Source organism: Xenopus laevis, chromosome 1S (genome assembly GCF_017654675.1).
Source record: "Xenopus laevis strain J_2021 chromosome 1S, Xenopus_laevis_v10.1, whole genome shotgun sequence".
In the NCBI taxonomy this organism is placed as follows: Eukaryota; Metazoa; Chordata; class Amphibia; order Anura; family Pipidae; genus Xenopus; species Xenopus laevis.
The window spans coordinates 9,886,845-9,901,475 of record NC_054372.1 but is presented as its reverse complement, the minus strand read 5'-3'; the positions used below and the strand labels follow the sequence as shown (position 1 = coordinate 9,901,475).

The following is a 14,631-nucleotide window of genomic DNA, read 5'->3' as shown; positions in this document are numbered from 1 at the left end:
ACCTTCCCATTGTTCTGTTGTTAAGATGCTGGGGGGGGGTGATATCACTCAAACAGCAGTAAAGAGTGACTGAAGTTTATCAGTGCACAAGTCACATGACTGGGGCAGCTGGGAAACTGATAATATGTCTAATTTGCTCTTTTGAGAAATGGATTTCAGTGCAGAATTCTGCTGGAACAGCACTATTAACTGATTCATTTTGAAAAAAAAAACATTTTTTCCCCATGACAGTATCCCTGTAAACTGACTTTTAGTCGTATGTAGATTTATCCAGAGTGGGCCTCTAGGAGCCAGATAACAACTGGGTTTGCAGTGAAATACTCTCAGCATATTGCAGTATGATGGGAAATTATCTGGCTGTATAAACTGCCGCCTTCAGCTGCAGCCCAATCACAATGATGCAAAGAGCGGAACTGAATGACTTGTTTGTAGTCAACACATTCCTCCAATGCATGACATTAACAGGGAAAATCTTCAATCCCCTGTAAGTGAGCACGCGTGCCTCATGTGTTTGTTTTGCTACTTGCTACACACCTTTAATATAACTACTGTATATGCGCATATAATCAATAGTATTTGTGTAGAAAATGTGTTCTACATATTCATTTAATATTAAAAAACCCTCTGTTAATAGGGCAGTTTGTTTAACCAGAGATGATGAGATCTGTTTAAACAAACCCCCCCCTTTCCCCAAACTGCAGCCATTGGGATAAGGAGCTGCTCATTATAGACAGGAAATCTAGTTTACTACCCACTACTGGAAAGTGAAAGTGTTTTAATTAAAATTTTCTCTTTTGTGCTGCGTGGACTTGACACCTGGAGCTGACTTACTGCTCTGTTATACCTGAGGTACAGCCGGCTCCACCTAAAGAACACCCCCATTAACACATAATCCAGAGGTACACTCAGCTCTACCAATAAAACACCCCCATTACACACAGCCCAGAGCTACAGGCGACTCCACCCAGAGAACATCCCCCATTTAACACAGTTAAGGGGTACAGCCATTTCTACCAACAGAACACCCTCAATAAGACACAATCTAGAGGCACAGCTGGCTACACCCAGAGAACACCCTCCATTTAACACACAATCCAGAGGTACAGACATCTCCACCTAAAAACCTTAACACACAGACCCGAGGTACAAGCAGCTACACAATAGAACACTCCCAATAACAAATAGTCCAGATGTACAGCCAGCTCCACACAGGGAACATCCCCCATTTAACACACAATCCAGGGGTACAGCCAGCTCCACCTAAACAACATCCCCAATAACACACAATTCAGCTGACTCCACCCACATAACACCCCCACCATCAACACACAATCAAGGTGTACCATGTGCTCCACCTACAGAACACCCCCAATGAGTCACAATCCAGATCATGCTCCACCCACACAGATCCATATGCAGAGCTACAGCTCCTGGCCATACCATTTCTCAGCCCCAAGCGCCCACAGATGCATCACACAGAGAAAACCACTGAATTCTAGAGCTGTTCCCTCAGTACATGGCTTTAAGAACATCTATCATAATGAATTCAAACTGACCTGAGAAAAACTCTGACGCAGAATTTACTGGTGGGCCTTTTCATTTCTCTTCCCATGTCAGGCATCACAATAGTGACATGTGCAGAGTCTTTTGTGCATCTGTTATCTGTAGGCCTGCAAGTCAAAAACACACTTACATGAGGTGCATCTGTACATCTATGAGATAGGAATAGATTTAGATGTGATGCATCTGTACATCAATGAGATAGGAATAGATTTAGATGTGGTGCATCTGTACATCAATGAGATAGGAATAGATTTAGATGTGGTGCATCTGTACATCTATGAGATAGGAATAGATTTAGATGTGATGCATCTGTACATCAATGAGATAGGAATAGATTTAGATGTGGTGCATCTGTACATCAATGAGATAGGAATAGATTTAGATGTGGTGCATCTGTACATCTATGAGATAGGAATAGATTTAGATGTGATGCATCTGTACATCAATGAGATAGGAATAGATTTAGATGTGGTGCATCTGTACATCAATGAGATAGGAATAGATTTAGATGTGGTGCATCTGTACATCTATGAGATAGGAATAGATTTAGATGTGATGCATCTGTATACCTGATTTAGATAGCATGCATCTGTGCACCTACACTTGAGACATGGCGCATCTGTAGACTTTTGAAAAGGAAAATACAAGATGAGAGTGGAAGTCATGTTACTGTGGGTTAGTGTGTATAGATGGCAATATGGGGGCGAGGCAGAACTAAATCTGGAGCACACTGTATAGTAAGGCACGATACCTGCAGCCTTCAGATTGTGTTAAACTACAGCTCTCAGCATGTACCTTCATCCAAAGCCACAGTCAGCAGCTGAATAAACATGATGGGAGCTGTAGTTCTAAAACTACTAAGGGCAGTGCATTCTTTTATAGGGCAAATAAGTATGAAGCCTGTAATCAGACTCGTATTTGGTATTTCGCAGGACAAACCTCATTATTGTGGCTTCCCATAGTGATATAACAGGCAGGAGGCTGTTGAGATACAAGGATCAAACTGCGGGTCAGAAGAACCAGCGCAATGTTATACACCCCTGACAATGTATCAGCAGCATCCACTCAGCAGAAAGTAACTGACCCAAGGGATTCTGGGAAATTGTACCAGGTAGCCGAGCAATGTGGAACCAGTAGCAATGTTTTAAAGGGGAAATCCATGAAGAAAGGTACTTTTAGGGGCAGATGAATCAAGGGTCGAATTTCAAGGGGTTAAATCCCTCGAAATTCGACAGGGGAATAGAATCGAATAGGCAATTCGTGCGAATTTACGCGCTGGCGAATAGTCGAATGGGCCCAGCGAATAGTCGCATGATCGAATATTCGATCGAATGCCTTTTTATTCGATCAAAAACTTAGAAAACAAGCCTATGGGACTTTCCCATAGGCTCTTAAAGCAATTCGGTAGGTTTAATCTGGCGAAGTAGGCAGTTGAAGTAACAGTACTTCGACTATCGAATGGGCGAATAGTCGCAGCGTTTTTGCGCTCGATCTATTCGAATCATTCTACTCAGACGAATTTACGCCAATTCGATAGTCGAGGAGCACAAAAAAACTACTCGAAATTCGAGTATTTTTCCCTCTATTCCTTCACTCGAACTTAGTTAATGGGCCCCTTAGTGTGATGATATTCTACAAACAATTGAAATCGGTCCTTCTACATTTTTGCAAGATCTCTGTTGTTCCTAGGTGGTTGCTAGGGTCAGCAGCAACACGCAGCAACAAGAAAACACGTGCAGTCTGAGGATGGATTTTTGTTTTAATGTTGTTACCTGTATTTCCATTTAGATTAGATTCTGGCCCAGCAGCTTGGTTGCTGGGGTAAATGGTACTCTAGCAACCAGTAAACAGGTTACATTCCAAATATAGTGTATACACCCCTTACACATACACAACATTCAAAGTAATGATGTGTGGAAACCCTGACCCGCACCCGACCCTAACCCGCCCTGCTAATACCCGCGCGCGCCCGCACCCGCTTCTGGGGGTCCTTTTATAGACCCACGCCGACCCGCTAATGACGTCACAATAGGGGCGGGGCGAGCAGATGCGACACTATAAAACCGGAACCCGGAAGTTGGATACCCGCAAAGAGCACTGTGAGGTCGACCCGACCCCGTCCGACCCGCGGGTATCGGGTCGGCCCGCACATCACTAATTCACAGGATGTTGTGTGTATTATAATGAGCTACACCCTCATACAGTGTGACAGTTTTTAGACTCATGCATACAAACAGTATATCAGTGTATATACACAAATATACAAAGAGGGAATGTTCTGCATATATCAGCTGTACTGTCACTCTGTACCCTTAAAGGGGTTAACTTTTAGTATAATGTGCAGAAAGATATTCTGAGACAATTTGCAATTAGTTTTCATTTTTTATTAATTGTGGTTTTTGAGTTATTTAGCTTTTTATTCAGAAGCTCTCCAGTTTGCAAATTCAGCCAGCTGGTTGCTAGGGTCCAAATTACCCCAGCAACCATGCACTGATCTGAATAAGAGACTGGAATATGAATAGGAGAGGCCTGAATAGAAAGATGAGTAATAAAATGTAGCAATGACAATACATTTGAAGCCTTGCAGAGTATTTGTTTTTAGATGGGGTCAGTGACCCCCATTTGAAAGCTGGAAGAAGGCAAATAATTCAAAAAACTATACAAAATTAAAAATGAAGACTAATTAAAAAGTTGCTCGGAATTTGCCATTCTATAAACATAAAGGTGAACCACCCTTTTATTAAGCCTCATATCCGACTGCCTATAATAAACCTTACCTTATGGAATCTCAGACTGCTATTTATAAATATACACACAGGAGAAATGCTCTGTGCAGGGACTAAGCTCCACCCTTGTGTCAAACTGCCTATAGGAAACATTATGATGTCGCTGAAGTCTAATCAGTTGGTTCTGCTACATTGTTTCAGGAGTCAGAACCAGCCGTACACAGCCAAACCGATATTGCTTTCAGTAGCAATTACATTTACAAGTAACTGTAAATTTGCTGAGCATGTTTAATGAATATTGGGAACGTCCTTTAACAGGAGTAAAATCACTTGTGAAGTTGTTGAGTAACAATAAATCCTTCATTACCTTTTCTATCTGCGCTGTGCTCTCCATCCTATGAGCGACTCCTGATCCCAAACACAGAATGAATTCTGCAAAGACAAGATATAACCAAGGCATGAAATTTAGCAGGTTCATGAGCAGCCCATTCCCAAAGCCAAAACACTTCATGTTTAGGGTTAGTCCATGAGTACAAAAACAGGACAGAACTCTTGTGAGTCGCAACTGTGTGCTTCCCCGGGTGCAAGCTCCAAAACACAGAGTGCAGGCTCAGCACTGGGCTTTGTAAGAGGAGAGGCAGGATTATATGAGCGAAACCCGATAGGAGGAGATAGGAATACTGAAATGAATAGCAGGTTCAGCCTTCCGCACGAAAAACCCAGGGCTATAGATTACCAGGGAACATTCACTGCTGCCCGGCTACTGGTGCTGGAGGGCATACTGAACGGCAATAAATATAGCATATTAAAGGAACAGTAACACCAAAAAATTAGTGTTTTAAAGGAATGAAAATATATTGTAGTGTTGCCCTGCACTGGTAAAACTGGTGTGTTTGCTTCAGATAAGTACTACTATAGTTTATATAAACAAGCTGCTGTGTAGCCCATGGGGGCAGCCATTCAAGCACAGGATACACAGTAGATAACAGATAAGTACTACTATAGTTTATATAAACAAGCTGCTGTGTAGCCATGGGGGCAGCCATCCAAGCACAGGATACACAGTAGATAACAGATAAGTACTACTATAGTTTATATAAACAAGCAGCTGTGTAGCCATGGGGGCAGCCATTCAAGCACAGGATACACAGTAGATAACAGATAAGTACTACTATAGTTAATATAAACAAGCAGCTGTGTAGCCATGGGGGCAGCCATTCAAGCACAAGATACACAGTAGTAAAGGGGTACTATTTTTTGCAAAATTAACATTCCAATATAATTTTTTTTTTTTCAGTGGTTTTAAAGTTACTTATAAATGTAGCTGCAATTGAGAGAAGTATCTGCTTATCTGTTTGGTCCCCTGGTTCTGACTCTTGAAATAATGTAGCTTGTAGCAGAAAAGAGTTCTCTCCCAGGTGTGATAATCAGCAGGCTTTCGCTACATTGTTTCAGGAATGAGAACCAGCAGCTCAGAGTATAAAGAGACCAGTACTGCTTTGATTAGCAAATACACTGCTCCAACCACTTTCTTTACACTGTATAAGGCCTTAATAGAGGGTCCTTTAGATGTCCACGCTTAGCAACCCAAAAACAATGAGATGAAGGGAATAAAGGGGTTGTATGTGTGAGAGTTTATGGAGAGAGTGCAAGTACTGCTAGTAACAAGTGCTGCACAGAGAGAAAAAAGAGGTGCGGGTGCAGAGAGAGACAGAGAGAGAGAGAGAGAGAGAGAGAGAGAGAGAGAGAGAGAGAGAGAGAGAGAGAGAGAGAGAGAGAGAGAGACAGACAGACAGAGAGAGAGAGAGACAGAGATGAAGAGTGCAGCTAGGAGAGAGGGAGATGCTGCTGAGAGAGAGAGAGAATTCTGCTATGAGAGAGAGAGAGAGAGAGAATTCTGCTATGAGAGAGAGAGAGAGTGCAGGTGCTGCTCCAGGAAGTCACAGTCTGTCCCAAATATGTTAGTTATGTATTCTACTACTCGTATGATTTATTTATCAGCGCTTACAGAATGAATGATCAGTCACTCCCTGGGGACTCTATGTATGACCATGCCTCCTGTTGTTTCTTCCCTTAAATGCTTCTATGAATGACAGTTCAACATTGGTTGGAGGGGTGCAAGTTCTATACACTGCAATATCTAACAAGCAGCTATAAATATGCCCCCTGTATGTTCACTAGACGGGACCCCTCTAATGTTGGGGAACTTTGGGGCAAATGCTTTGTTATGTTAATATCTGACCAGACTTCTGAAGATGAAGAATATATGAGGGGGAACATTTTTCATGCCTTGGTGAATAAGTTCGCTCATCATTATTATTATTATTAAAATGATAGGGAAGTCTATGCAACGTCACAATCCTATTATTTAGAAATGTTTACTGGTTTTATAATAGTTTTTAAATATAATTCCCATTGAAAGCAGTACCTGCCTGGCTTTTTATATTCTGTCCACTGCTGAAGTGAAGCTAATGGACAGACTTACAGGAGACTAATGGTGGCCATACACGGTCGTTTGGACCAATTTGAAAGCTTATCTGGGGCTTCCGACGGGTCTTCCCTATCGATAACTGGCCACGATATCGATCAGGAAGGTTTGATTTCTAACTGTCCGACCCGTCGGAGCCCCTTGGCGTATCGTAATTTGATCGTTCAGCCATACGGCCCAACATTCGAATTACCCCGATATAGTCAAGCCGTTAGTGGCATATCCGGGAAAGATCCGCTCGTTTGGCGATGTCGCCAAACGAGTGAATCTTTGAGTCTATGGCCAGCTTAAGGGTCAGGCCACATGAACAGATTCGGGGAGATTAGTCACCCCAGCGACAAATCTCCTCTTCTTCGGGGCAACAATCTCTCTGAACTGCCTTCCCCTGCCCTCCGCCGGGCAAGATGGAAATCGCAATACACACGCAGAGTTTCGTTTTCCGAAGTTGCCTCACAAGAAAACTAAAGGTGACTTTGGAAAACGAAATGCCGCGTGTGAATTGCCACATGCGATTTTCATTTTAGCCGGCGGAGGGCAGGGGCAAGGCAATTCGGGGAGATTGTCACCCCGAACAGGCGATTTGTCGCTGGGGCGACTAATCTCCCCGAATCTGCTTGTGTGGCCTGACCCTAAAGGTTGCCATACACAGAGAGATCCGATTGTTTGGCGATAACGCCAAATGAGCGTATCTCTCCACTATATGCCCACCTTGAGGTGATATCAGCTGATCCAATCTCATAACAATGGGTAAATGGGCAGTCGGATCACATCAACAAACAGATGTAGTCCCGTCCTATCAACATCTGGCTGACTTTGGGCCAGATATCAATCGGGGAAGCCCGTCGGAGGGCCCCACACACCAACTCGGTCTGTCGGCAGCTTTTATCGCCCCCTGTATGGCCTCCTTAACTTCTGCTACACTGTTCATCACAATCACAAATTGAGAAGAGAAAGGAAAACCAGGCCTGCTGTTGTTATTTCCCTTTAGGTCAATTGGACTTTTGGACAAATCGTGAGAAACTTGCAAAACCTACAGTCAGTGTCACAGTGTGGGGACATACTGGCCTCAGCCACTCCAGCACTTCCAAGCCAGACCACAACCTGCAACTTGGAACAAGAGAAGACAAAAGAAATGTGGATTATGTGATTGGTCAGAGTGAATGCTCGATGCTGGAAGTAATTAATTTAACATTCTGTCACTTGATCGTTGCACATTCTGAACTGTCACACTCTGCCCCAATGTTTGGCATTACCAAGCAACCCCTTATGAATAAAGCATTGCCCAGGCTCGCAAGAGCAACATTCTATATTATCATTGTTTCAACCAGTAGCCTGTATAAAGCCAGAAACCATCACAGAAATCATCCAGAAATTCACTGAGCCTCCCTATCTCCCACCCTGTACATAAAGAGATGGGCACAGCAATGTCCAGTCTGTGATTTAAAATAAGCCCTGGTATTACAGATATAGTGCCAGTATATACAGTGTATATATAAAATACCAATTTCAGCCCGGGCACAACTTGCATTACTGATCAGTACCAAGTGCAGATGCTGGAGAACCTTCCCACTGTATCATCAAAAAAGAAAAGGGTTGGTGGTCAATACATAAAATTTTGAAGAATATGTCCAATTCCTTATAGTTGCTCCTTGCTGCAATTAAATTAGCGAACACTCCAAAGGAACGGGAACTGAAGACTGCAAGAAACTTTATTCCAGGTTGTGGTAACACGACAACGACACGTTTCGGGTCAATACCCTTTATCAAGGGAACTGAAACATGTTGTGTTACCACAACCTGGAATAAAGTTTCTTGCAGTCTTCGGTTCCCTTTCCTTGTTTGCCTTTGGATTGCCCACTGTAACATCCCATGACACTTGCGGATCACACGGCTGATGTCACATGAGCAAATGGCATCCTGCTGATTTACATCACAACAAGCCGTACAAACCCCATGGGCTCACGCGCTTCACTTCCCTTCAGCTTTCAACCATTCTGTGGAACCAAATCACATCAGGCAAATGGAACACCAGCTTGACACTGGATTTTAACAGGGGTGTCTTTGTTGGGCTAATAAGCAGGGCTTAAAAAGGGGTCATAGACTCTCTGTATCACCACAGGACAGGAATTTATCACACTGACTCACTCAATACCGTCCTAGGAGGTTTTTGGCTGAATCAACTACCAGATCAAAAGCATTTAGCCCCAGGCCAATGTGATCCTTAGATAACTTAAGATAATCTTCCTCCAGAAACAAAAGTCTCTGTTCTTATCTCGTCAGCCCCACTTAACTCATCAGCATCTGAAAGCTCTGCAATGAAACAAAAAGATGACTTGTTTTGGGTCGGTGGGATGTGACTAAAAGGCAAAAGGTTTGCATTAAATAACTTCCTCTCAGCTGCCAGAAATAAATATCTATATATACACACGAAAGAAGGAAGGAAATTGGAGGCTTTTCGTTATCCTTTAGATCTTTTTACCTATTATATATTTATATACAGTATATACTGTAGATCTTGCTACAACAGGCTATAAACATCATATGCTGCGAAGGTGACTGGATACAGAAATGGAAGGAACAGTGACTAGAAGTGGCAAAAGGGTCAAAATCCACACAAAAATGAAAAGAATTGTCTTATGTTGCCTTTTGTCCCCGTGTAAACAGCTCATATATCACCAAAAACATACGGTCCTGGGCACACCTGGTATCTCTGCCAGCAGAGAGCTCCCCAATACAGTCGCTGAGTGCAGTAACTGGCACTAATGGGGAACACTGAGCACATTGAGGGAATTCAGCCAGAAAACAAACACACACACACACTGGATAGAACCATACTCACTGGAGTGAATGGAAGACTGTAGGCAAGCCCCATTCCATTAGGCATGATTAGACACATGCATGATTGTTGGGCTGAAGCTATGGGTGGGTAATCTTTTTCCCTAAGGCTCTTGGCACATGGGGTATTTTTCCTGCTACCGCAGTGGGTACAGCCAGACAGGGTTTGTTAATTTGCTTGGAAAAGCCTTAGAATAAAATGGCCTACTGCCAGCTGTATATCGTAGGGCAGACTTTGCCTTTACTATGTGTGTGCAGAAGTATACACCCAGGAGACCACCATTCCACTACAATATATATATGTACTGTATATAACCTGGAAGAATCAGCCTCATGTCTGCAGAGGAAATAAACAGAGAGCATGAAAAGAATCCAGAGAACAAGAGAATGGCATGGGCTCAGCTACACAACCATATACTTCATATTAAAGGGTCAGAGCGCTTTCCCTTTCTACATCTGTCATTTGGACATGGCTATCTGCAATAAAAAATACAGACATATGTGCAACAGGTACAAGTCCTTGGGGCAAATTCACTAAGCGCCGAAGCGCCTAACGCTAGCGTCAATTCGCTAGCGTTGGTCATTTTCGTTACTTCGCAAATTCACTAACGAACGCTGGTGTAAATTCGCTAGTGTTACTTCGCACCTTTACGCCTGGCGAATTTGCGCAATGGACGTAACTACGCAAATTCACTAACGCGCGCATTGTACTGAACGCTACCTTTTACGCTAGACTTCCTTCGCCACCTCAGACCAGGCGAAGCGCAATAGAGTAGATAGGGATTGCTTCAAAAGAAGTCAAAATTTTTTCTAAGTCCCAAAAAACGCTGGCGTGTTTTCTACATTATGGGTGATAGGCTGAAAAAGATCGAAAAATTTATGGGGCTCCCCTCCTTCCCCCCTACATTTCCTGACTCATGGCAACTTACCTAGACAGTGGGCACATGTGTAAAATTTTTATTTGATGTTTTGAAGGTTTTCTAGCCATTTGTAGTGCTGATACGTATTCCTCCATTGAAATTTGAATTTGGCGCCGTATGCAAATTAGCCTTCGCTAGCGTAACTTCGCTTCACTTAGCGAATCAACGCTAGCGCAACTTCGCAATCTTACGCTACCCCTGTGCGCAACTTCGGATTTTAGTGAATTTGCGGAGCGCTGGCAAAACTACGCCTGGCGAAGTGCGGCGAAGTTGCGCCTGGCGCAACTACGAATGTTAGTGAATTTGCCCCGTAGTGTCCACTCTGTGGTATTGTCTGCAGCCCTTATGTCATGTGTCCTTGTTGCAATTGTTTTTAAAAAAATTGTTTTAATAAAACGGGACTATACTATTTTCGGTTTCCATCTCTTCCCATGCTTTCGAGTAGGAGACTGGTGCGGAGCCTGAGCTAAACCAGAACAGGAATATAAACTACGTGCATGTTCATACCCTTGGTCTGTGAGTAGGAATTGCTGCTATTTGGTGGAGGTCCACTAAGGTTTATGTGATATGATATCAATAAATTGTACCACAAAGGAACACTAGAGCAGTGTGTGTAGGACTGTAAAAGGGAGAGAGTAAAAGTAATAGGCACCTTTAGGGTTAATTGTAACTAAACACTGGGTGTTGTCCCTTCTAACAGAATTACTGCACCATATTGGTTTCTAAACTTCTGTTGCCACAGGCGCTGGACTTGCTTTATCATTTGGACATGGCTAACTGCAATAAAAAATACAGACATAGGTGCAACAGGTACAAGTCTTTGTTTTTACCCAGAGCCTGTACAAAAAGACAATATAAACTATATAAACAGGGCACACAGGCAGATGCAGGGAGATTAATTGCCTGGCAACAAATCTCCTCTTCTTCGGGGCTACTAATCTCCCCAAACTGCTTCCGCTGCCTTCCCACTGGCTAAAATCGCCGGCGGGATGGCACTCGGAGCGATGCGTTTTCCGAAGTCGCCAAAGTTTCCTCGTCAGGCAACTTCGGAAAACGAAAGTAATTTATTTAAAAAAAAAAGAAACATCTTAGAAATTAGCCTTACACATTTCATGCCTTGTGGGCACTTAGTCTACATTAATACCCACAACTCATTGCAAGATGGTAGGAGAGAGCAGGTCTAGAGTTGCTGCCTGGAAGAGATATAGAAATGGACACACAGTTATTCACACCCGGATGAGAGTTTCTTGGGTGAATATCTACTAAATTCACAGGAGAGATCTCTTCAAAACAAAAGCTAAATCCCATGTCCCCTCACACACCATCGCTTTCTGGAGTCGGATGACAGATAATGACATGGTATCAGTGTATCCCAGAGGTACGAAACTGACAAAGTAACTTTTTTCTGAATGTGCTAATAATTGGGCAAAAGTCACACTCAGCCGACAGCAGTTGCTGCCAAACTGTGGGGCCCAGAGACTTGCCTGAAGGGGCCACACTAAATGCCAGTTAGGAGAGATTAGTAAAAGAAAAGCTCATTCTCTCCCTTACAAATTCCTGGATTTCCATCTTGAAGGCCAATTAAAAATAGATTTAAGGTAGAACACTTATATGATACCTGTATCTATATTATATGCTGGGGGGGCCCTAACCAAATTCTGGGTATCTAATGGGGCTTTACCCAAAAAAAAGTCTGCAAACGACCGGCCTAGAGTATTTCAGCCAACTAGAAAGTGTCTGTGACTTAATGGAAGGTGATTAGACTTCTCCCAGAGTAATAGGGCCAGTCCCCCATGAAAAGAATAAACACAAATGTGCAGATTAATAACCGAACATTAAAATAAAAGTGAAATAACTCAAATTTATAAAGATATAGTGGGACTGATAGGAAAGATACAATGTATAGTGGGCCTGGCAACAAATCTCCTCTTCTTCGGGGCTACTAATCTCCCCAAACTGCTTCCGCTGCCTTCCCACTGGCTAAAATCGCCGGCGGGATGGCACTCGGAGCGATGCGTTTTCCGAAGTCGCCAAAGTTTCCTCGTCAGGCAACTTCGGAAAACGAAAGTAATTTATTTAAAAAAAAAAGAAACATCTTAGAAATTAGCCTTACACATTTCATGCCTTGTGGGCACTTAGTCTACATTAATACCCACAACTCATTGCAAGATGGTAGGAGAGAGCAGGTCTAGAGTTGCTGCCTGGAAGAGATATAGAAATGGACACACAGTTATTCACACCCGGATGAGAGTTTCTTGGGTGAATATCTACTAAATTCACAGGAGAGATCTCTTCAAAACAAAAGCTAAATCCCATGTCCCCTCACACACCATCGCTTTCTGGAGTCGGATGACAGATAATGACATGGTATCAGTGTATCCCAGAGGTACGAAACTGACAAAGTAACTTTTTTCTGAATGTGCTAATAATTGGGCAAAAGTCACACTCAGCCGACAGCAGTTGCTGCCAAACTGTGGGGCCCAGAGACTTGCCTGAAGGGGCCACACTAAATGCCAGTTAGGAGAGATTAGTAAAAGAAAAGCTCATTCTCTCCCTTACAAATTCCTGGATTTCCATCTTGAAGGCCAATTAAAAATAGATTTAAGGTAGAACACTTATATGATACCTGTATCTATATTATATGCTGGGGGGGCCCTAACCAAATTCTGGGTATCTAATGGGGCTTTACCCAAAAAAAAGTCTGCAAACGACCGGCCTAGAGTATTTCAGCCAACTAGAAAGTGTCTGTGACTTAATGGAAGGTGATTAGACTTCTCCCAGAGTAATAGGGCCAGTCCCCCATGAAAAGAATAAACACAAATGTGCAGATTAATAACCGAACATTAAAATAAAAGTGAAATAACTCAAATTTATAAAGATATAGTGGGACTGATAGGAAAGATACAATGTATAGTGGGACTGATATACCAGTCCCACTATACATTGTATCTTTCATCTCAGTCCCACTATCTATTGTATATTTTATGGCAAATACATTGTAGCTCTAGATGTTGTTGTTTCCACTACATGTTATGTCTTTATGTCCCAGTGTAAATGACATGAGTATGTTTCCTTTCTACTGAACACTGTATGTTAACAAAGCCCTGAAATTCCCCTGGCTGAGCAATAGAGACTAATGGCTAATACTAATCCAACCCCCCAGGGAAGGGAAGCCCCCCAGCAGCACATGATGAGAACACATAGAAATGCCTGCAAGCCCCCTGCAGTCCAGTCCCAATGCTCACCTGAGCTCCATGCCTGGGGGAGGGGCAGCTGACAGTCAGGGGAGGCGGCAGTTGCCTGGCACAGAGGGGCAATGTCTGGAATCACATGGGAGAGATGAAGTCAGAGACTGAGAAGTTCGGGGGAGGAGGAGGAGGAGGGAAGGACCATTAAAAGTAACAGGGGCTCTAGGAAGGTCCCGGCAGGAGGGAGATGAGGGGGGGGAGGCAGTGGGATCCAAATCCAATAGGAGCAGCTCAAGTTCAGGGACTTTCCTTAAAGTTGTGTCACTTGTACAGTCAGTGCTGAAAGGGATTCACATAATATTTCCCAGGAGCGGGTCCCAGACTCCCAGCAGGAGGGCACAGGTCCCACAGGAGAGGGTTCAGGTCCCACAGGAGAGGGTTCAGGTCCCACAGGAGAGGGCACAGGAGCGGGTCCCAGAGGAGAGGGCGCAACAAGGAGAGTTTACAGCAGGGGTCGCAGAAGGAGGGCAGTGTGTGGGCACAAAATGGCAGCTCTGGAGATCTGGACGGAATCCCAGTAGGACGGCAGTCAGCTCTTACATGAAGGGCTCAAGCACGAGAGGTCGGGCCAACAATCCTTATTCCAGTCTCTTCTCCGAGTCCCGAGTCTGTGTCCCGGCCCCGCGCTATTTACTTCTCCGCAAGAAGAAGAAGCGGTTTGAGAGAAAGGGTAGCGGTGCATTAATCGCAGCCAATCACAAAACGCCAGTGGAGAGTTGTAGCCAATGGGAGAAGAGATGTTATTCCTATAAGAATGAGGGGGGGCAGATGGCAGCCAATAAGAAAGTTAATCCCGCTACAGTCTCCTAGTGGTGAAGTTATTTAGGAACGGTCACGTGGCATTTGGGGGA

At 43.6% G+C, this 14,631-nt stretch overlaps 1 protein-coding gene across 2 annotated transcripts in view; it reads right to left on the bottom strand.

Annotated features, from left to right (window-relative positions):
• st3gal5.S (ST3 beta-galactoside alpha-2,3-sialyltransferase 5 S homeolog) overlaps positions 1-14,414 on the bottom strand; it is a 37,345-nt gene extending 22,931 nt beyond the window's left edge. Inside the window, exons 1-3 of one of the 2 annotated variants that reach the window (XM_018243000.2) lie at positions 13,778-14,414; positions 4,657-4,721; positions 1,557-1,670 (exon numbers count right to left, since the gene is read on the bottom strand). In XM_018243000.2, the coding sequence (XP_018098489.1) occupies positions 1,557-1,621 (65 nt within the window). In that variant the 5' untranslated portion in view covers positions 1,622-1,670; positions 4,657-4,721; positions 13,778-14,414. Of the gene's footprint in view, positions 1-1,556; positions 1,671-4,656; positions 4,722-11,637; positions 12,371-13,777 lie in introns of those variants that run through there. The other variant, XM_041579370.1, reaches the window with a different exon arrangement.
• Positions 14,415-14,631: the final 217 nt, after the last annotated feature.